Here is a 23,646-nt window from a genome sequence, read left to right as displayed (position 1 = left end):
TGTACATTTCAGAACTTTTGTAACATTACATGAAAATCTTACTTCAGGTAAGACGATGACATACAGTATAGAGCCTTCAGAAAGTATTCAAACCCCTCCACTTTTTCCACACTGTGTAGTAGCCTTATTTTAGAATTGATTTAACTGATTCTTTCTTTCTGCTGTCATTTGACACACAATACCCCATAAGGACAAAGTTATCAAAGATTTTTAGATTCTTTGCATATTTATTTAAAATAAACTGGAATCTCTCCTTTACATAAATATTTCTGTGACACTCCAACTTGAGCTCAGATGCATTCTATTTCTTTCAATAATCTTTCAGATGTCTGTAAAACTTGACTGTGGTCCACCTATGGCAAATTCACATGATTAGACATGTTTTGGAAAGGCACACACCTCTCTTTATAAGGTCCCAGAGTTCACAGTGCATGGCAAAGTAAGTATAAACCAAGCCATGAAGTTTAAAGAGCTCTCTGTACACCTCTTATACAGAACTGCAAAAATGCATAGTTCTAGAAAAGGGGAAAAGGACAATGCATTGAAGGTTCCCAGGAGCCCTATGGCTTTCACCATTGTCAAATGGAAGAAGTCTGCAACCACTAAAACTCTTCCTAGAGTTGGCTTTCTGACCAAACTGGGCATTCAGTCAAGAAGAACCTTGGTCAGGGAGGTTACCAAGGGCCCAAATACCATTCTAACAGAGCTTCAGAGTTCCTGTTTATAGATGGAAGAACCTGTCAGAAGGACTCTGCAACACTCCATCAATAAGGTCTCTATGGTAGAAATGGCAAGGTGGAAGCAACTCCTGAATAAAAGCCATATGACATCCTACCTGGAGTTTTCCAAACAGCACTTGAAGGACTCTTTGTCCTGCAAAAATCAGGTGCCACTCACCATCCCTGTGGTGAAGCATGGTGGTGTCAGTATCATTCTGTGGGGTTGCTTCCCAGCAGCAGGGATTGTTAGACTGGTCAAGATTGAAAGAAATATGAAGGGAGCCAAGCAGGGAGAGGTCCTTAAAGAAAACCTGCTCCAGGGCATGCAGAACCTTTGACCAGGTTGAAGATTAATCATTCAAAGGACACAGCAAAGATAATGCTGAAATGACTTCAGAACAAGTCTCTAAATGTCCTTGCCTACCTCAGCCAAAGCCCAGACTTGAACTTCATACAAAATCTGTGGAGAGACCAGAAGATTATAATTCAATTGAGACAATCTCCATGGTAAAATGGGAGAAACTGCTCAAATCTAGGTGTGCAAACCTCCTAGAAGCCTACCCAAGAAGAGTTGCCACTATAATTCAAGCTAATCTTGCAGTGTACTCTGTAAAGGGCCTGGATACTCATATAAAGAGATTTCAGGGGGTTTTTTATAAACAAATTTGCAAAATATTATTTAGAACATTTTCACTTTTTCACGATTGTGTATCCTGTATCGACTGATGCCAAAATAGAATCATTTCAATCTATTTTGAAATAAGTCTGCCACACGAAGTGTGAAAAAAGGGGAAGGGTCTGAATACTTTCTAAAGACGCTGTAGTACTACAGTGGGTTTGCTCTGAGTTAGTAAGCTTCACTAAATCAGTCAGATGTTTTTTTGAAATCTAAACTGGATCTTGGAATTTTCTTTATTACAATGTTTCACTGAAGTTCATCTGCATATTCATTATGCAAGCCATATTAATTTGTCCAGTAAATTCTGTGTATTGCATTTTATCTCTGCAACAGCTGACTTTTGTGTCATCCTTTAAGACATATTGAGGTAGAACGTAGTGCAAATCTTTTTTCTAAGAATATTACAGACAGCTTTGTCCAGGTCAGCATGGTTTGAATGGTGGGTCTAAAAACGCACTGTCTCTTCAGCTACCAGGAGAAAGTTGTCTGTAGCATACCAGATGTTATTCAGAGAAAAGCCAGAAGTGAATTCTGTTTTCATATTGGAGGAAGGTCTGAAATTGAACAATCATTCCATTTAAGATCCAATAAAATGGAGCTGGCATTGCAAGCTGTTTGTGTTCAAATGGAGGTGGCATTGATCTCACTTTTCTGAACTGACTATGGGAAAGCTAAAAAAAAAAAAAAAAAACGTATTTCCTTCATGAGCGTGTAAGGCATCAGCTGTGCCTGTTTTTATTATTATAATTGCTGTTTTTTACTATTTTGGTCCATAAAATTGAACATTAAAAGTCAAAAATCCTATGGAAATGATAGGATTTTTGGCCTTTTTGATTAAGATTTTTGCTACTTATTCCCAACTCTTTTGCTTGAGAGGGGGCGCTGTGGCTCAACGGATTTGGCCGGGTCCTGCTCTCTGGCAGGTCTGGGGCTCGAGTCCTGGTTGGGGTGCCTTGTGACAGACTGGCGTCCCATCCTGAGTGTGTCCCCTCCCTCTCCAGCCTTTCACCCTGTGTTGCCCTGTTAGGCTCCAGTTCGTTGCAACCCCATTCAGGAGAAGCGGTTTCTGTGTGTGTGTGTGTGTGTGTGTGTGTGTTTTGCTTGATTCTTTTTGTATTTTTATTCATGTTGGAAAAGTCTTACAGGTTATATAAGTAGCAATGGTAAAGCACAGTAAAACTGTACAATATTGATGCTCTATGTTTGTAATTCCAAAATGATGTTTGCTGGTGTATGGGATTGTGTGTCATTATTAGTCTTTGTTTCATAATTGATTTTGTTATATGATGCATAATATGTGACTTTGTATTTAGCTGTGTAATTTGTGTTAGGGATTATGAATTCGGCTCAGTTACAAACTGTTCAGTTTGTTGAGAGAGACCAAACTAGTGGTAGTACACAATAGGCATGGCACACTGAGTGAACACGCTTGGAATCTTTTGAAAAACTTACCATTTACAGCAGTTTCAAGACAGAGAAATCCAACTGTAATGCATTACAGCCGAAAGCCATGATGAGACAGATCATTCATTTTTTAACAGAATTGTCCGCATTGGCCTTAGGCTCATGAAATCTGCATTTTAAACCATTTCCGAGTCTGTTTTAATCATAATAAATATCATTGGGGCAGTTTCAGTCTCAGTAATAAAATGTCTTTTGTTACTTTGATCTGTTGAGAGCATGACATCCCGTCCATTTATATGTATTTTCCTCCACAGACCTGATACATGACTGTTAAGAAATGTTTTTGCCCTAGAAGCATTTCTTCCTCTGCCATGATTCAAAAAAATACCTTTTGTAGTGATTACGGCAAGCAGAATGCAGGACATCAGTTCTCCCGATTGATAAGAGTAGAAAGAGTCCACTCAAAGACATTTTGCTATTTCAAAGCCTGTGGGTTTATGATTAATTGTTTTATCACAGTGGCATAATTCCCTGCCCCCTCGCAGTACTGTATGGGAAATGAATAGTGTTCTGAATTTAAAGCTATAGTGAGTTCTAATTATTAATGTCCACCTTACACGATATATAACTTCTAATATTCCTTAGTTTCAAATCCAGAGGACACATTTATTTATTCATGCTGCCTGCACACTCTCCTCTACCCACAGTCTAAATAATGCATTTTCAGCATAAGGTGGAAACTGCATTATTGCCTTTTGCACGGCTCTCAGCCTTTATGCATTTGTCTTTTTCATTTTGGCTCAGAGTGCACGAGTCTGTCTGAAAATTGAAGAATATCAAGCTAGCCATTTAGCGCTCCACGTGCCTAATATACTGAGTTTCCACCTTGTATAGTAGTGCTTTGTGTTTCTGCATGCCTTTAATGGCAGGGCTGACCCAGATTAATAATCCAGACGCTGCTGTTCAATAGTCAGCTGGACTGTGCTGGAGAGAGTAGCAGTCTATGACATATCATCCTTTGCCATGATCAATTTTGTTAGGGGAAGCTTATTATTTCATAAGGAAAAGCCTCTGTTTGAAATCAATTTCCAGTTCTTGGGATTCTTTATGCATTGTCCTTAATTGTTTTCAGATAACGTCCTGGCTGCTTTTTATATCCTTTTAATGAGGAAAGACCTCCCATCAAAAAGGAGCTTGTTTGCAGCATTTCCGAGAGGGTGCATTACCATTGTGTGAGCTCATTAATAGTGTATAGATACTGATGGTAGTAGATGTGGGCAACCAAACACTAGTTCAAGTACAGTACTATATATGCGGTGCACCAACATATGCATATGTATTTTTACTTGTACTTTGGGCTCCGGTAATATTAGATAGGCCACGATGGTCTCCGGGAGACAGTGTAGAATCAGTGGCAATTGTACAACTGATCTGGTTGTGTATCTGTTTTATTTTTGTCATTTTTAATGCCAACCATTTCAGAATGCTTGTATCTTTATCTTTTATATTAATATAATTTCTTGTCACATGGAAGATTTGCTTATGTTTACTTTTATTTGACAGATATGAAAGAACATGATGGGGGAGTATATTTATCTGAATGTAGCAGTTGAAACCTGCAGCTCTGTGAACTAGCCACCTTATGTTCCACTGCTTTTTTATTGTTTTGTCATCGATTCGGAGACCTGAGAAAGTCTGAAAAACACACGGCCTGAGAACAGTGTCATGTTTCAACACGTTCTCCTGTTGCAGCGACTGCAGGAGCCAGGGCCGCATAGCACCTCCCGCTAAGCCCACTGAGCTCAGTTGCAGAGTCGGCTCTTGCTGTTATACTCTTGACCTTTGTGCACCAGGCTCTATAGCCGATCTGCTCCACTGTGCTTGTTGCTCTTGTCCTAGGGATGGCCCTGATCAAAGCTCCCCCCAGATTGGCCAGTTCAGCGGAAACACGGCTCTTGAGTCCGTCTACAGCACCTCCAACCAGATCCTCATCAAGTTTCACAGTGACTTCAGCGGCAGCGGATTCTTTGTGCTCAGCTACCATGGTAAGACCGCAAAGAGGAATCTCTTTGCAGGGAATAAGTCTCCACATCCCTAGAATACATGTTGGACCTGTTTTATGAGAAAGGTTTGCTTCTATTATGTGCGGTAGTGCATAGCTGGTGCAGCAACTAAAAACCCTGCTGGTTTCTGGTGATCTAATACTGTAGTGTGTTCAACACTTCTGCTGCACTGTCCTGCTTTTATTTCAAGCTTTTTGATAAATGAATATATTTGGTGCAATGAGTTAGGCTGTCCTAGAGCTGAGAAATCTCCAGCACATAATTGTTTCTTCAGGCACAGTTTACTTTTGCTTTATCTATTTGAAAGGTGTCAGTGGTTAGCGTTATCAAATTTTTGCATTAACATTATCAAGTTTTTGTTGAATTGAAGTCTAAGTGCAGCAAGAAGACAGGGCTGTAATTGGCATTGACACCGCTTATGATTCCTGGAATACCTTTGTTATGGGTCCATTAGGCTTTTCATTTGGAGCAAATAAGACCAAGGTGTACAAGAACAGATGATACAAGTCTTCGACCACCATTAAATTATGTATTTTCAGTTGTCATGTACCTGTGTCTGTATGCATTACCAGTACGTGCTCTGCTGTATATGGGCCTATGGGAGTATGTTAATGAAAATCCTGTGAATACTAGGAAACCTTTTCTCCATTTTAGCATAACTTTCATCATGTCTGATATTTTATATACAGTGTAAATGGAGTTCTGCACTCACTGTTTAATGCTTTACAGCACTGAGTTTTGTCTATTTACATTAGAGTGATAAATTATCCCTTAAAATCTTTTCTGGTATGGTAGTAAACTAAGGTGAACTCAGTAATATAATGTATGCCAGCAAAAACAGTGGCATCAAGCTGTGCTTAGACAGTTGCGTGTGTCTTACTAATCATTTGCCTCTTGTGAAGAGTACTTTTGTTTACGTCACTTTCGAGAAAAGTGTCGGCTAAATTAATAATTGTATGTATAGATGTATTTTTCAGAAATGTAACTGTTGTTTTCTAACTAGAACTTTTCAGAGCCGCTGAGAGGCAGCAAATCTGTGGCAATCTCAGTGTTTATTACAATGTTCTTCTTTAAGTAGACAAGTCAGTTTTGCAAGGGCTGTGCACCCCTCAGATTTGAGACTATAAACTCTGTTTTGATGATTGCTTTGTTTGCTTTGAGACTTGCTTTGTGCCATGCTACGCACAAACATAACTGCTTTGTCCCAGTGACAGTATTTTTCCTCAGTGGGCATAGGCAGGAGACCACTATGCCTTGGCTTTTTAAGTGTTATGCTTCTAATTTGTTGCGAATTGTGTTCAGTCCTTTAAGTGCACATGTAATTTTGCAGATCTAACAGGTAATTAGTGAGCTGACAATAGATCTCCCCACTTCCACTTCCAACAAATGACATGTCACAGGAAGGGCTACTCTATAATATGGCTAGGTGTGAATGCATGACCTATTTGATGTTTAAATGGGTACAGCTGAAGACTAGTTTAGCTTTTTTTTCTTAAGGTCAGCTTTTTGCTCAGTGTAACAACTTTAATCGTCAGCGCCATCTTACGACCATTGTGCTTTCACGACTTTGGCAGCACTTTTGATTGTTGTAGAGAAAATCAGTATTTCAGAAAGTCAAAAAAAAAAAAAATTGTAGACTGGATTTTTTCGGACAAGGTGCTTTTTTGCTGATATGTTCTTCTCTCACCTTGGCCACGGTATCTGGATCTGGACTGAAGGACCAAAGGAGAAGAACATGGCACTCCCTATCTAGCCAGGAGTCGTATTTACAGCCTGACATAAACCCTCATGGGGCATCCACCTCAGCTAACCCCCCATCAGTCCCTCTCCCCACCCATCCTAATGACTAAAATATCACATCAGTCAGTAGGCAGGTTGAATGGCAACTACATGCTAAGTGGATTTCAATAGTTAATTAGAATGTTTTTTTAAATCCCTCATATCCCTCATCTTTTTTATCTGTCACTCAGAGAAAAAAAAAATTAATTTGGCGGAAGAAATAGCTGGACTCTGGTGTGTTAATTTAGTGTGTCTGCATCTGTGTCTTTGAGTGTCCGTGCGTTTTCCTTGTGCTCCTGTGTGTGTGTGTGTGTGTGCATGTGTCTGCTCGAGGCTCAATGAATCTCAGTAAATCTGCAAGCACAGATTGTGGAGAAATTCAAAAGTGAAAATCCCTGAAGATCATATGGGTGTGAAACTTACTGTCTTCCGCTGAAGAATTCTGTTAACATCCAAATAATTAACGCTCCAGTTAAGAGGTGGGATCGTTTATTTGGCTTCAAGTTGCACCTGTGTCTAAATTTAGCAACAGGAGAACCGCAAAGCATTATAACTACACAATGAATTTGCAGGGAATGGCAGTGTGCATGCAAATGCTCCATTAATTTGGCCTTTTTTATTAACTGCAGTGGAATCAGGGCATACCTGTCTTTCAGTTTAATGCTGTTTGGTTTTTATTGTGACAGTGAAGTGGTGTCCTCCATTGTGGGAGTGTCTATGGGACACATCCCCCTGTGGTGTGAGGAAAAAAAACATGGTAGTTGTGTATGTCAGTTCTACTCTGTCCATTAACCAGGCTAGAAAATCTGACTAAATAAATATCTATTAAAGCCAAGGTCTCGTGTTCGTTTGACGCGTGTGATGGGTTACGCTTTCACTCACTGTCTTTGTGTGTTCTTCCTGGCCAGCATACCAGCTGAGAGTGTGCCAACCTCCACCACCCGTTCCCAATGCCGACGTCCTCATGGAAGACGACGAATTTGAAATAGGTACTTTAAATCTTGCTTTTTTTTTTTGGTTTCTTCACTAGGGTCATACTGAGGGTTTAAGGTCACACATTTCTATAATGACGGCAGCTGAGTAGATCCCAGTTGCCCTGAAGGAAAGGTCACACCGATATATCCACAAAGTTAGTGGAGAGGTTGCTTTTCAGTATCAGGTGGTTTACTCTCATTATTCCAGGTGCATCTCCTCTAGAGAGAAAGTGTGACTAAACTAAAGCATATGGAAGAAATGATGGCACTTGTCATCTCTGGAAGTTTTTTTTTCCCCCCTTGTTGATCCCTGTTGAAACTGTGCTGCTGAGTGTGAGGCTCATTTATCTGCATGTGTCTGTCTCTGGGAGGGAGAAGAGCTTCAGCAGCAAAAGGTAGCTGCAGCTCAGCGAGGTACAAAACAGGTAGCCGGCTCTATGTTGCTTATGCATTCATAGCACATCCTTCGGATTGACAGCTTCAGGAACGGGGCTATTACTGTGTCTAAGATGAATTTGCACTTCGCAATGAAATGGCTGTACTGGAAAAAAATGGAAAATTACTTTCCATCTTTATGTGCAGTCATGTAATAAAAATATCCATATGTCTTTAATTTGAGAGATCAACCCTTTGTTATTACAGCTGTCATTTGACATTGGATTTCTGAGCAGCACGGTAAATAATATTTGATATGAACCGGTTACGTAAAAGAACGTGCAGCGAGATTCGTTTGATCACTTTGAAGGTGGATCACCATTAGAACCACAAGGAGCTTACGCCCTCAAACAAGCTTGTTGAAGATGATCTGTCTGGGTCAGACATTGTATTAAGCTTCACTGTCTTTCCCACACCGTGTCCCTGATAATGTCAGCCAGCTGAAGAGTTTGCCCCATCTCCCCTTTGTGCTCACCTTAATCATCAATAATCTTCAACCTTCAAAGTCAACTGCACCTCCTCTGCCCACCCCCAACACTCGTCAATGCCGTTCATCTCCACGCAAACAGAGTGAGAGGTGCAAGCTAGGTGTCCTCCATAATTAACTAACAACTCAATTACAGCGTGTGCTGGGATGTGGGGGGAGGGTGGTGGCAGCTATGTGATGAAGAAGGGCTCCTCTAATTACTCCGCAGGAGATATAATCAGGTACCAGTGTCAGCCCGGATTTACCCTGGTGGGGAACGAGGTCCTGACCTGTCGGCTGGGTGAGCGGCTCCAGATGGACGGCCCCCCTCCGGTGTGCCAAGGTTGGCTCCGCCTCCCACATATGAGTTATCACACACCCGCCAGGCATGCCTGGCCCACACTGTCCAATAGAGAGTGTTTTCCACCCCTCAACCTGTCACCACAGCACCTGCCAGGGGTTCCTTTTGGCTTCATCTCTCCCTCCTTCTAGTCTCCAATGTTGCATCTCTTTCTCTGCATTTTCCTTTTTTTTAGCCAAAACATCTGTTGCAATTAATATTTTAGAGTGCCATATTTCTCCCTCATTCCCCAAGAGACAGCCTCACTTTTTCAGTGTTTGTCCTCTGCTCAGATGAAGCAGCTGCAGAAAATCATCCAGGAGATTCTAAATTCAGTACATCTGAGTCAGGAGAACATCCTGGAAATTGCTGCCCATGTTTTGCTTTATGTTCCCCAGTGAGGGGACATCAGCCTTGGAAGACCCTGGCATATGAGTAGCCATGTGTTTTCTTGCAAGAGTACTGACTTTTTTTTTGATGTGATCCTCCCAGTGCAATGTCCGGCCCATGACATGCGCTTCGACTCCACCGGGGTCATCCTGAGTCCAGGCTACCCGGACAGCTACCCCAACCTGCAGATGTGTTCCTGGGGAATTAACGTGGAGAAGGGCTACAACATCACCCTCCACTTCGAGTTCTTCCAAACGGAACGAGAGTTTGATGTGCTGGAAGTCTTTGATGGTAGTTATTTTCAGTATGCTTTGCCTGAGCCTTCACATGTGTGTTGCTGTGTAGTCTGTTTCATGTGAGTCCTTCCCGTCTTGTTTTTTGTGACCCCACTCCCTCCTGAGCAGAAAACTTCTGACTTTCAAAGTAGGAGCACACGTCTTATAAGTCGCTTGTGGAAGGGGGCAGTATCTGTTACTCTTCTATGGGTGTGTACATTTTGTACATAGTGACTTCTGCTTAAGGTAGATAAACACTTTGTTTTTTCAGTGTATGTATGTATGTATATATATTTTTTTTTTTATTTTCCGAGTAATGCTTATTTTGTTCTTAAATGAATTGGCCTGTTCTACAAATGATATTTCTTTGAATAATATTCTTGCCAGTGCAGAACAACAACTGGAGAATGTGCAGGACTCCATCAAGATTGATCACCGCAGCAGGTTTTCTGCTGGTGAATTAAAGCATGAGATCAGAGTGCTATTTTCGCAGTTCCCAAATGCTGGCAAGGAGATGAAAGAGCCTTGTCTGTCCTGGCTGTGGCCCTGTATGCACGCTGTGTAAAAAGGCGTGGGACCACGTCTGTTCGGAGTGCCGTCTCCCATGGTAACAGACAAACCATGCACTAGTAAATATAATAGGCAATTATTCAAGCTTCTCTGCCAGATTTCATTTCAGTCCAATACGATCAAATCTACTACAAGTAAACAAACCTGAGAGTTCCCAGTTATCCTCTTATCCTTTGTCAGTATTTTCGTATGTGGAGGATTTCTTCTTTGTCTTAAAGGATGTGTTGCATGACATCCACTTGCATGGAGTTGGACTCATTGGCCTCTGCTTTTTTTTTTTCCTCTTTGTTCCCCTACAGGACCCAACATCCACAGTCAGATCCTGGCCTCCCTCAGTGGAGACCTGAGCACGCCCTTTAATATCACCACCACAGGCCACCAGCTGCTATTGCGCTGGTCATCCGATCACGGCACCAATAAGAAGGGCTTCCGCATCAGATATGTCGGTGAGTATCAAAGTATGTATCCCATTTTAATCTATATTTTTTACTTGCACGTTTATATCTCTCTGTCTTTCTGCCATGCTTAGCTGGCATGCAACTACAGCTTGAGCAGATGTTGCAGGGTGGGGGGGCGGGTCCGGACAGAGGGGGGTGTTGAGGAGGTGCCTGAATCTGGGGGAAAAGCCAAGGCATGCATTCTCCTGCCTCCCAAAAAATTCTTGCATGTGTGATAGCTGCCTTCCAGAAGAGGTCTAGCATGTCCTTTCTGCAGCGGTGCATGCACAGCACCGTTGGTCCTGAAAGGCATCTGAACTCATAAAACTAGAAACTGAAGCCAAGCGGAAACATGGCCCATTTGTCCATATTGGGTAGCTCCCCTGTGGATTTCGAATCACACAACGGGTGTTCCACCAGAGAGGTCTAACAGCATAACTGACTGCGGAGGCCCTACTAGAGAGCCTTTGCCTAAGGCGTTGCTGAGAATTAGTTGCTCTCCAGATGTCAGTGAAGGTGTCTCTCCAGCTGTAGGGTGGCATAGTCCTGCACGCCGCCATCATGAAAACATGCAAAGGCCAACGGGGGCATCCAGTGCTCCTTTTGGTGCCAGAAACCACTGCTGGGAGTCACAGGAACTGCCCAGGTAAATAACATCCTGAGGGACTCAGTGCAGTTGGAGAGCCAGCAGGTCTAGGTTCAAGCAACAGGCAGAGGGGCATGGAGGGGACTGTAGGGATGGAGAGGGCAAGAAGGACAGGCCAAGCCTGACCAGCGCAGCCCAACATGCTTCTCCAGTGAGACACATATGGGATAGGAATAGGTTAACTTCAATAAACATGGAGGCCAGAAAAGAGCAAGAAGCAGTTTTCTCAACCAGTTTTTATACTGTCTATTGCAGACTTCTGCTCAGAGAGGCTCAGGGTCTCCAATTTCAGACAGTGGATGTGAATTCTGACATAGAATAGTTTCTGTTATACAAAGTAAACAAAATGAAACTCGGCAAACATTGTTCTTTAGCGTGGCAAGTACCATTTCTCAGTGGACTCCATTCATTGAAGTAAACATGTTATCATTAAAGTAGTAATTGCCTCCTTTTTTGGCTGGAAGGCTCGAGGCCATAAGCCCAAGGATGAAATTAGATGATCAGATTTTTTTTCCAAAGGATGAAACACTTCTGCATAAAATTGTCAGTATTTTTTTATTTTTTTTTATTTTTTGAAGAGGGGTTAACCCAGTTACATTTTTGAGCTTTCTTAAAATTAAATAATAAAAGCAACTGTGCATACTGAGCCTTGCTTTAGAGGTTGTTCGTATCGAGTAACATTGTCGCGTAATGCAGTGAAAGCCATTAATTCTCACTCGGTCTGCATATCCTAAGATTAGTGACGACATAACTACCTCGTATACTCAAATTTTAAAGAATGTAAGTTATTCTAAATAAATCTCCTTTGAAGTATTGGTAGTAGTGATGGTCGAGCATCTCCCTTCATCTCTCTTGCTCTCATTCGCTCCCTTACTTTATTCACTCTCTGTGAAGACAAATCACAAGACACTTGTAGGAATAATTGCTGTGCTCATTCACCAGTAAAATCTTAGATATTTCTGATTTGTTATTGATCCATATCCTACTGCACATTAATAAGTGCATAAGTGTCTTCAGTGAGAGTTAATGATATTGTCTCACTCCAAGATATGTAAGCAGTTGGTTATTTAAGTGTTCTGCCAGTTTGGATCTAAAATTACTATTTAGGTACGAAATATGTGTAAATAGTGAATCACAGGAAGTCGTGCCAGTTAGAGCTGCTGATCAAAAGACAGTGCGTTCAGATCCCACACCTGCCCTTGATTAAGGTACAGTACTTTCTGTGGATACAGTAAGGATACAGTGTTGTATAAAATGGTAAACCATTGTAAGCAGCTTAGTACAGAAATGTAACACTGTCAGTCACTTTGGAGAACAGCATCAGATGATTGAATAAATAATGAAGTATTCCATGCAATCTGTTACAAGGAAGAGAGAACCTCATAGCAGTGTGGACTTACTAGCAGTCTCCTTTAACAATCTTCATTAGGACCTTCCATAATTAGTGCCTGAGGACTTTCACATTCAGATTTGCATATTTACACAAAAAAAAAAAATGCATTAATCTACTGTAAACTATTTCATGAGACCAGAACTGAGCAGAGTGTGAACTTTTCAAAGGCACAGTGCAATTGAGCGGCAGTTGAGAAATGAACAGGCAACGGCAGCAACCTGGCGGTAAAGGCCATCATTGGTGCAAAGGCAACAATGTGGATCACATTTTGAATAGGTGCGGTCCTACAGCGCAGCTGGCGAGTGCCACCGTCCATTAGCATCACTTTCCACCCCTTCTCTTCTGCATGCTGCGCAAACTGCTGGCTTTGGGCTCAGCTGTGAGAACTGTGTTAATTTCAGGAAGGCTTTTACCGTATCGGTGCTGGGTAACCAATGCCAGCTTTTGGTTCAGTCCCATCCCAGAAATGTTGGCATTATATAAACCCTGTTTTATGGGAGCCCTCGTTCTGGGTTTTGTCCTCATGCTCTCCAGTCAAATCAATGTGACAAACAGCATCCTTGCAGGGATGCAAAGGTGCCATGTGGGTTTCTTACTACTATTAAATTCTTCCTCATGAATACTGATAAATGAATAAATTGAAGCGCATCGTGCTTTTTATTACAGAAGGTTTTTTTAAAAAATGAAAGGTGCATTTATATATAATACATCTATTGCTGAATGTAACTTGTACTATATGCAGGTTATGTTTAAGGCATTGCATCATGCTGGATGTTTTGATTCCTTACTGCAAAAATGAGAATCTTTATAACCAGACCTGGTATTATGATAAACTTTTTCCTTAACTGCTTTTGAAGAAGAGGGCAAATTAAAAATGAATAAGGGGTCCATAATCACAGTCACAAATTGAAGCTTATTTTTTGTGTTGTTTATTTGGAAGTTGTTCCACAAAAGGGTTTCATGACTACACATGCCTGCTATAAGAAAACCTTCATTTTGGTGATGAATTGCACGTTCTTTGGCAACTATGATGTTCAACAGTTTCTGAGGCCTGTCCTCCTTCTTAACACATAAGTGCATGACCATCTTCCTCGCAGTCCCTGCATGCTGCATGTGCAGCACTGCATTGCATTATGGGTAGGGCATATATAGTACAAAAGTAATATAAATTATTTAAGTAAAACCTAGTCAGTCTTACTCTTTAATGAAGCTTACAGCACATGCATGATCTCCTAGTGCCTTTCAACATTAATAAATCATAACTAGGTCATGTGATAGTGTGTATACTATTAGTGACATAATTGGTATGCAATAACACAATCACCTAGAAGTGCCTGTTTTGCATGAAAGGAAGGCTTTGGTGGTGGGATGTGCTGACTGGTCTGCCTTCTTCGTGCAGCGCTGTACTGCAGCACCCCGGACTCACCGCCCCACGGCTCCATCATCAGCCAAACTGGTGGCCAGCTCAACAGCATGGTGCGCTGGACATGTGACCGTGGCTATCGGCTCATAGGGAAGAGCACAGCTGTCTGCAGGAAGACCCCATATGGCTACTACACTTGGGACTCCCCTGTACCGGCCTGTCAAGGTAAGATGGTCACCTCCACCTGCACATGGGTCTTGTCCCTTGCTACAGTTGGAAACACAGGTAGAAAAATTACTGGGACATTTCTTTGGTACCGTTGCACACTTTATAACAACATCCCTGTCATCAAGGTTTTCCTGTTCTAGTGAAAGGAACTCTGGCCTTGAAAGGCAAATTCTTCTAACCCAATGCCCAGGTTCTTCATCCTTGACTAAATGATGAGAGTAGATGGCTTGCTCCCCGCAGAGGGAAGGCACACATGTGGTGCTAACGTCAAGTGACACTTAAATGACTCTGTTAACTTCCCCGGTGTTTTGGGGCACTTCAGTTTTGTCTGCTGTCCTGAAGCAAAGCAACAAGGGTTCATAGTCAGTCTTCGTCAAGCACGTTGCTTAGACAGGGCATGAGCGGGAGGCAGAAACTTTGATTCATGTATTTCATATCTGGCACAGTGTTGTGATGTAGTATTACATTGCAGTGGTTTTACATCATGCGTTGAATGGGAAAAAAGTGCCATTTTATCTTAGGAGTGACAGACATGGTAAAATGGTTAATTCTGTTTAATTGCTTTTTAGTAAAAGAACTTGAAAGGGTATTGCAGTACCAGTGTTTTCACTGGCCCTCCAGCTACACAGTTCCGTTTTTCTAATCTTTTTTAAAGCTTTTTTTTGTTCAGTTACTTCTGATTATTGCTATTCCACCTATTTCTTTGCAGATTTATTCCCTTTTTTCTTCTCAAAAGAGATTTACCCCGGGCCGGCCGTGTTCTTAGCCAGTTAAAGCACCCTTACCAAGAGCATGCTGGGTCCTGGAACACGACGGTTTGAGTCTGGACTATTTCATCCAAGTGTTGGTGTTAGGAGTTCGTGGCAGTGGAGGATAATTGGCATCATTTCCTCCAGGGAGAGTAGGGCTTAAATTAGCTTGGGTATCTGGGCTGACCGCCGCACAAGCAGCTCCCGGGGATGTGCGGTCGCCGGCGGGTTGCCGCTCCTTCGGTACGCGCAGGGCCCTCCTGTGAGCCTCAGTGTGACAAATAGCCGACAGCTGGTGGGAGCGCACTGAAGCCCTCTCTGCCCTCCACCCCTCTTGGGAGGGAAGAGGAGCTGAAGGCAGCCAAATGTAAGGGACATTTGGAGATAGCCACGCTGCCAAAATAATATGGATTATAAGTCGATTATAAAGTTGATTAAATCTTATGAAAACAGGTGAATTAAACCTAGCTCCGCAGTGTCCTCCACCGAGATCTCACACTTGGCCCCTGGCAGACATGACTGTGTTGTATGACGGGCCATGCGTGTTCTCTGCCCCTCCCTGTGTACCCCGCAGCCGTGTCCTGCGGCGTGCCCAAGGCACCCATGAATGGGGGCGTGCTGACAACCGACTACTCGGTGGGCACGCGGGTGACCTACTTCTGCAACGACGGCTACCGGCTTTCCTCTAAGGAGCTGACCAGCGCAGTCTGCCAGCCCGACGGCACGTGGAGCAACCACAACAAAATCCCTCGCTGCTCAGGTAAGCGCCAGGCCAGATGGGACAAGTGAGCACCAGAATGACTGCCTGGATGGGGGGTGCTGGCTGTCTCTGGTATAGCCTGTCCCATCAGCTGGAAAACACTTCAGCTGTGAATGTGGCTACTTCATTTATTCATGAGCAGATTAACTTTTCTGCCAAAACATGAAGTTATCACCCATTATGGCGGTGTACAAAATTGCCTGGATGCATTACAAAGGAGTGAAAAAGGGTCAACAATTTACACGACGCAGAAGAATTTTAATATTTAATCTCATTCATTTTAATTAGGAATAGCTGTTCTAGAAGTGATTAAAGGTAAAAGTTCACATTTAGAGATGCTTTCTCAGCCCAAGTTTTCTAAAGCTGAATATCTTTTATTCTACTGGCCGTTGCTGTCTTTGATATCTGTTGCTGTTTTTTGTGCCCCCTTTGAATAGTGGTGGTGTGCCCCAGCATCGGCTCCTTCTCCCTGGAGCACGGGCGGTGGAGGATCGTTAACGGCTCCCATTACGAATACCGCACCAAAATCATCTTCAGCTGCGACCCTGGCTACTACCGCCTGGGTCCCGCCCACATCCAGTGCATGGCCAACGGCATGTGGAGTTGGAGGAATGAGCGGCCGCATTGTCAGAGTAAGAATAATCCGTTGCTCCCTTTGATGAGTCGGGAAAGGAGAGCCTGGTTCTTTGTGTCCTGCATCCCGTCTAACAATGATACTGATGTCATCAAAATGACAAAGTTACATTTGCAGCAAACGAGTTTCTAACGTTTTGCATTAGTCTGAGTGAAGTAATGTAATCAGGAGACTATTCACAGAACTTTTAATACTTTCTGTATGTGGTAAAAACTTGTTTTTCCCTCCAACTGTCACAACAGCGTGATTAAGTTCCATCGCTACAGTAGGAAGAGCAGTGCTTATTAGAGCAGAATCTGTTATGCTGTATCAGTGTGAACAGAATCTCTTTATTTAACAATTTAAAAAACTAATCAAAGGGGAAATGCTGAATCAAGCCCAATATGAATTTTTAGTAGTTTATGCAATAAAAAAGAAAAGGAATATTAAAGAAACTCTGTTATTTATTTTTACAGTGTATGCATGTGGTAATTGTCAGTGTTATAGGAGACATTGAATTAGTTCATTATCAGAAAATGAATTATCTTTTATATGTTCTCAGGTTGCATGAAAGTATCAGTCCATACCTGTCACAACCCCTTTTTTTTTCTGTATTATTAGTGTTACAATTTATTTTTTGCCTCTATCCGCTGTCCTCTTCAGGTTTCCTTTTTTTCACTATTTGTTGTATGTTCTGTCACTAGGTATAGGCCTATGTCTTTGTCAGTACTGTTCGGGATCAATTAGAAAATACCTACCCATCTGTCCATCAATCATCCATCCAGCCATCAGTAAATCTGTGTGTCTGTCTCTCTATCACTTAATCAGTACAGGCATGGTTCAAAACTTCTTTAGATATGTGCACATACCTCAAATTTGCACCCCATAACTTTGGAGAGCACAGAAATTATGTGAGCACCGTTAATAGAGGTTTGCTTCTTACTGTAGAGCTGAAGGTATCAATTAGAATCCACTTTAATGTTGCATTGTATCACATTGTTGTTGTTATGGAAAAACTCAAGCTCAGGTTTAAGCAGAAAATGTGGTTCTTTTTTCTCAGTCATATCATGCGGAGAGCTCCCCACTCCTCCCAGTGGGAAGAAGATTGGCACACAGACCACCTTCGGAGCCACAGCTATTTTCACCTGCGATCCCGGACACATACTGGTGGGCTCCACTGTGCGCGAATGCCTCTCGTCAGGCTTGTGGAGTGGGACTGAGACCCGATGCCTTGGTATGAGAATCCAAGCATCTTCCTGGCTCTTGTATTTTACTCAAGGCTATGGTATATTATGTTTTAGTGTAGTGCAGAATCCAAGTCCGTTTACATTTCACTGTAACTCTCTCTGTGTTGTCGTTTTCCTGGTTCCTCAAAGGACCAGTCGAGTCAGAACATGGGTAGAAGTTATATTGGATAAGTTAGCACAGTCAGTTTTCAGTTGAAAGAACAAAGGAAGACACAGGATGCCCAAGGGGCTACGCTATAATCCCACCGTTGACAGAGCCCTACAGTCTGCAAGCAATTGTAAGAATTAGTTTTTATTCAAATATTTCTGTCTGCTTCCCTACCACAGCGGGTCACTGTGGCATCCCAGAGCAGATAGTCAATGGCCAGGTGATTGGGGAGAACTTTGGCTACCGGGATACAGTAGTGTACCAGTGCATTCCAGGTTTCCGCCTCATCGGCTCATCCGTGCGAATCTGCCAGCAAGATCACAATTGGTCCGGGCAGCTCCCAGCCTGCGTGCGTGAGTACTGACCTCGCCGGCCGCTTGCAGTGTGGACACTTTCGCTGGTGGCAACTGTGTCGCAGGTGGTATTTCGGAAAATGACAAGGAAAATGAATCTGCAGTATTGAAGGTATAAAACATATCTGCTGTGTTTTGGGAAATGTTTTCTCGTGAATTCCATATTCTTGAGAAAAAATTAAAATTTCAGCTTAAAATGCACTAGAACACCCATTTTCTTCATTATCTCTGACTTTCTTTACCACATGCTGTTTCCAGACATCATTTCCAGCTGAGCTGCCGCTTCCTTTTACCAGAATCCTTGCGTACAGGTGTCATGTGTTTTAGTATTTAGTGAAATGTGAAGTTCTTTAGGGAGTCAAAAATTGGCATTAAATCATACACTAAATATTTTAGCTTTTTGCTTTGCTATTTTATAGTACCAGTTCGTACAGTACCTGCCAAAAGTTTGAGTACGCTTCCTGGAAACTAGTTATACTGACATCCATGTTACCTCCAGGTCATTACTTTGTTCTCCGTCACTTTCCTTCTCTAGTTGCTTTTTGAGGTGTCCTTCATGTTCTGCCCAAAGACTAGTCAACTAGCCACAGCGCTGTTCCTTAGTTCTGCTATAACCATGCTGGTTAAGATTGTCACGGACTTGGTAAAGATCATCTCCTCTATGACCAGCAAATTCACCCCAGATCATAACACTCCAACCTCCATACTGGACAGTGGGAACCACACAGACACAATTAATGTGCTCACACTTTTGACATTTTACAAATGGTTGTTGCTTGGATCCAGATATTTCAAATTTTGACCAATTAGTCTGTAACACCAACTTCCACTCCTCAAAAGTCGAGTTTCTCTTTTTCTTTGGCCCAGGCAAGTCTCATCTCACTCGTCTTGAAGATGTACTCAGTCTTTGAACTCATTCTGTGCTTTCCATTACATTATTCTATGAAAGGACAAGAATAGGAGTAAGAGGTGCTCTTCTATACCCCCCGCACTTCTCGGCCCGTGTAGCTAAAGGCCACATTACTATTCCACTACAAGACTTTTTGGATCCATGCACGAAAACGATTGTCCGCGCTGCGGTAACAGCTGCTATTTAAAACCCGTTAGCTCCCTGCACAATAAAGAGGCTCTGTAATGTCGTCAAGCAGTGCTGTGTTGAGGGTGAAATGAGATGTGATGTGAAGGCAGCTGAATGGTGTGACATTGATGAAGGGTGACCCCAGTGGGTCCTCAAGACGGACACGCTGGACAGAGATGCCAGTGACAGGGGCAGACCTCGCCACAGTGCCTTGCTCTCCATTTAGAGCCAGACAAATCTCAGAACTTGGGTTTGCCCCAGTCTGCGGCCTCAGTGTTTCATCAGCATCACATGGATATTTTTGAAGTGTGCGGTTCTCAAGCACATTGAGCACCCTTATTTCCCAACTTCCTCCTTAGTACAGAAAATATGATTGCCAAGATTCCAATTTGATTTAACCGCCCTGCATCACAAAGCATGTATTAATGTAGCAGATGCAGCAGACAGAAAAACAGATAAAACAGAGGAAAAAAGTGTGCAGTGTAAGGATATGGCTCAAAAATACATCAGTGTTCAAAACCATAAGTTATGCCATTTTACTGTAGAGCCCCTTAATTTTTTAAAAAATATGAATTTCCTTAAATTGAGTATTAAAAAACTGAAGAACATGTATACTTGAATGCTGTAACAAATACATGTGTCTAATGTTTCCCTTGCACTGAAATGTGGAAGAGAAAGAAAGCTATATCAGTGAGTGAAATGAAAGGTTTGGAATTCAGTGAATGCAATGCATGCACAGAAGGTGGAGCTTGGCTATTTTTAAAGCAATAATGTGGTTTTACACTGCTGTGGAAGCTGGTTAAATGTAGGAGAGATTGCTTCAGTGTGAAAAGAAACAAATTATAACTGTAATTATGTAAATTGACTGTGGTTGTTTGTGAAAGTGGAGAATTGTGATGAGGATGAAATTTGGTGAGCTCACAAGGAGTGATGACAACCTCAGAAACTGTTGGACAGGACTGGGGATCCGGAGACTAGATGAAAAGCCCCTGTCAATTTCTGGGCATGACCAAGTTCACATTTAGCAGATTATGGTTCCCTATGAGCTGCTGAATCCCTTGCAACATTCGAAAAAGCTCGCAAAGCAAATTTCTTTTGGATCCACTGTTTTTCTCATATCTTAATTGCTCCATTGATTTGCATCACACTACCTATTTTGCCCACTGTAAAAGTAGGTAGTGAAATCCTCAGTACACCTCAGCATCTGACCCTTCAGACTGATCCATGACATGGACAGCCGAATCCACTAAAATTTATCTTTACTTTACATAGACTTACTAGATACGTAACCCAGCTATATATACAAAATGATCCGCCAATGACTTGCAGTCACAGCAGTGCCACACAACAGCCAGTCTTTGAACTTATTGACTGCACCACGTATGATTTTATTTGTATGTGCCACTATTTAATTATAGAAGGAATCATTACACTAATATGACATTTACATTTATTCATGTAGCAGGTGTTTTTTTCTCTAAAGCAGCTTCTACTGTTTTATTAATTATTAACCCATTTATACAGCAGGCAAATTTACTGGAGCACTTCAGGGTAAATACTTCACTCAAGAGAAGTACGGCAGGATGCGAGATTTAAAGCTGGCCCCAGAAGTGGAAGGCAGCAGTGCTAACCATTATGCTGTCTACTGTCCCTGAAAATTAATATAAGACAATGTGTTATAAAAACCTTAAAATATACCCTTTCATGCCACATTTTGCCCCTGACAAGCTGTCATATTGACCTGCCCAGAATGAATGTATACATTATATACATATATGCCAGTGACCCCTTTGCTTAGGAATTCTTGCTTCTTACAGATAGCGCTTACGTACTTAGTTGTCGATGTTTCCTATGACTTTGTTAGGATGATAATTTTGTCAAGATGTGAGTATGGAAATCATGTCCTGTCACTGTTTAGTCAGCATCAGGCTCACTGCCCCCCAATGCCGTGTGTGTGGAATTGGGTTGTCCATAATTTAGTTTACTGTACCTGATATTTCTATGTATCTTGATTGCTATGCAGGTAGCTGCATGTTCTTGGGTATCTGTTTGAAAAAGTATCTCTTGAATGGGCAAATTTAAACATGCCTTCTTGAAATATCCTTGTACTGCATGTGCAGCAGAACTCAACAACTGGCTCATAACAATTACTAGATTTTCCAAAGTTTATCACTTTGAGTAGTTGTGTTAATTACACCTGAAGTGTTTTAAGGAGGGAGATGCTGAACATTTCCCTTCTCAACAGTGGCTGCATATTTGTATGGGAGATTTGGTTTTTCTCCCTATGTTGTTTTTAATTACATACAATTTTCTCCCCATCCTTCTCTGCTTACTCTTTCAAAGCAGGCGAGCACAGAAGGTTGATGGTGTTGAAAAGTTTTTTTTTAAAGCCATAGATATGTGCATAGATCTGGAAACATGCTGTGTCATATCTTGAGTTAGATTTTGACAAGCTACCCTCTTTTATTCTCTCTGAAGCCATCAGCTGCGGCCACCCAGGAAGCCCCATCTATGGCCGCACGATAGGTAATGGATTCAACCTGAACGACGTGGTGAGCTTCTCCTGCAACATGGGATACATCATGGAGGGGCCCTCCCGGGCACAGTGCCAGGCCAACCGCCAGTGGAGCCATCCACCACCAACATGTAAAGGTGGGGAAAAAAGTTAAGTCTTCTATTCATTTAGCGCTCTTTCGTCTTCTGCATACAAGACCCCTGCAGTGCATTGTAGGTAAGGAGGAGCTTGCGACCTTGCCACCTGTTGGCACCGTGCTAACTTAAAGCACCCTGCTGTGTTTTGCAATTTTGTATGTTGATATGAATACAATTATGGGTTTTGTGACTCCTGGTATTCACAGCCAAGGTAATTAAAATCGTGTGAGTTTACAGTTTTGGATACCAAGACAAACACCACACAAAATCGCGTGCTTTCCTGACAGCAGGCCACCACGTGGCTCGCATTTGTTTCTCTCAGTGGGGAAATTCAGTTACTCTACTATTCAAATGGTGTCACGAAGATCTGCAAAGCACAGTGTGAAGAAAAACAAAACATGAGACCATATGTCACTTGCAACCACAAGAGATTTGTAGTAGTAAGCCAAGCTCTTGGTTTCCACGGTCAATTCTTCAGCAGAATGAATACAGCATTATTGAGGAGAGGTGTCTTATTCCACAAAGACTTGGAAATGAAATGAAGAGGAATGGCACCACTTACAGCAGTGTCAACATCTGCAGCCAGCAGTGACTGTAGCTGATGAAAGTTAACCACTTATTTCAGCTGGTGAGCAGTGTGTGGACTCAACTGAGCTGCAACACGAGAATAAAAAAAGGTGGATTATGGCAGACTGTAGACCACTGAAAAAGGAAAGTCCAGGAAACCAATGACTAAAAAATATCAAATCTGAATAATATCTGATTAATATCTGATATATTTTATTGCTTTTAATAATTGCTAATTTCAGCTGTTTTCAGTGTGGTTCTCTGACAGCATTCTTTACTTACTTAATGACATATATGTACAAAAAAGGCTGTGTCTTTCTTGCATGTCTATTTCTTTTAATAAAAGGAGTAAGTGTAGTTGAAGAAATTCACCTGCAGCAGCCAAGACTGTCGCTAGTGGGGTGAACAGTGCCGATGATCCTTGAGACCTCACACCTGGGGAGCACCCGCAAATTTATTTTATTTTATAATATACTTTTAAGAGGTCCAGAATTCCTAGCTATCCTCTACTAGCAGCAGTGTCAAACTCATAATGGCCTGGGTTGTTCATATAGAACTAAATGCTTTTTTCAGTGCTACTGTCAAATAACATGTATTTCTCTGTGCTTTCAGTGGTCAACTGCTCCGATCCCGGGATTCCAGCTAACTCCATCAGGGAGAGCAAGATCGAGCATGGAAACTTCACCTTTGGAACAGTGGTCTTTTATGATTGCAGCCCAGGATATTACCTGTTTGGATCATCTGTGCTCACCTGCCAGCCCACAGGCCAGTGGGACAAGCCGTTACCAGAGTGCATTGGTAAGTTGACGTGTTACCGCACTTGCCACTTCATGCTCTTTTGTCTTTCGTTGGCCTGCAATTACTCACTTGACCAGGGTAGCTCAAGATCATTGAGAATGATATGGTGACAGGTGGAACGTAGATTCGAAATTACCTTGATTAAGGTTGCTGAGTTTGCCTGCCCCAGTTCCGGCAAGCAGGCGGCATCCCACGCGGTGATCTTCAAGCGGCCACCACAGCACACTTCAGTCGCCCAATTAGCGGAGACGATCCCGCCGTTTAATGGGGCGTTCACAGAGCCGATGTGACGGCACTCTGCTGCCCCCAGGGTGCTGTCTCTCTGATCAGCTTTGTACGTCTGCAGGAAGACAAGAGGTGTGAGGGGTGGGGACAGCCTCACTTGCTCGCAGTTTCACGAGCTGCAGGAAATAGAAAAGTCGACCTTCGATGTATTCGAGTGACACACACACACACACACACACACACACACACACACACACAGGAACTAATGACAGTAAGCCTTGTTTGAGAGCATAGA

The 23,646-nt window shown here is 42.3% G+C and overlaps 1 protein-coding gene across 2 annotated transcripts in view; it reads left to right on the top strand.

The window, feature by feature from the left end:
* csmd3b (CUB and Sushi multiple domains 3b) overlaps positions 1-23,646 on the top strand; it is a 353,421-nt gene that overhangs the window by 296,373 nt on the left and 33,402 nt on the right. Inside the window, exons 44-55 of one of the 2 annotated variants that reach the window (XM_018731974.2) lie at positions 4,702-4,847; positions 7,553-7,633; positions 8,749-8,862; positions 9,352-9,540; positions 10,394-10,540; positions 13,970-14,158; positions 15,485-15,670; positions 16,108-16,302; positions 17,344-17,517; positions 17,858-18,031; positions 21,588-21,761; positions 22,941-23,126. In XM_018731974.2, coding sequence (XP_018587490.1) covers positions 4,702-4,847; positions 7,553-7,633; positions 8,749-8,862; positions 9,352-9,540; positions 10,394-10,540; positions 13,970-14,158; positions 15,485-15,670; positions 16,108-16,302; positions 17,344-17,517; positions 17,858-18,031; positions 21,588-21,761; positions 22,941-23,126 — 1,955 coding nt within the window. Of the gene's footprint in view, positions 1-4,701; positions 4,848-7,552; positions 7,634-8,748; positions 8,863-9,351; positions 9,541-10,393; positions 10,553-13,969; positions 14,159-15,484; positions 15,671-16,107; positions 16,303-17,343; positions 17,518-17,857; positions 18,032-21,587; positions 21,762-22,940; positions 23,127-23,646 lie in introns of both variants that reach the window. The other variant, XM_029248376.1, reaches the window with a different exon arrangement.

Source organism: Scleropages formosus, chromosome 23 (assembly GCF_900964775.1).
Source record: "Scleropages formosus chromosome 23, fSclFor1.1, whole genome shotgun sequence".
Lineage (NCBI taxonomy): Eukaryota > Metazoa > Chordata > Actinopteri > Osteoglossiformes > Osteoglossidae > Scleropages > Scleropages formosus.
The sequence above is the reverse complement of the archived record's forward strand: the minus strand, read 5'-3'. Positions and strand labels throughout refer to the sequence as shown.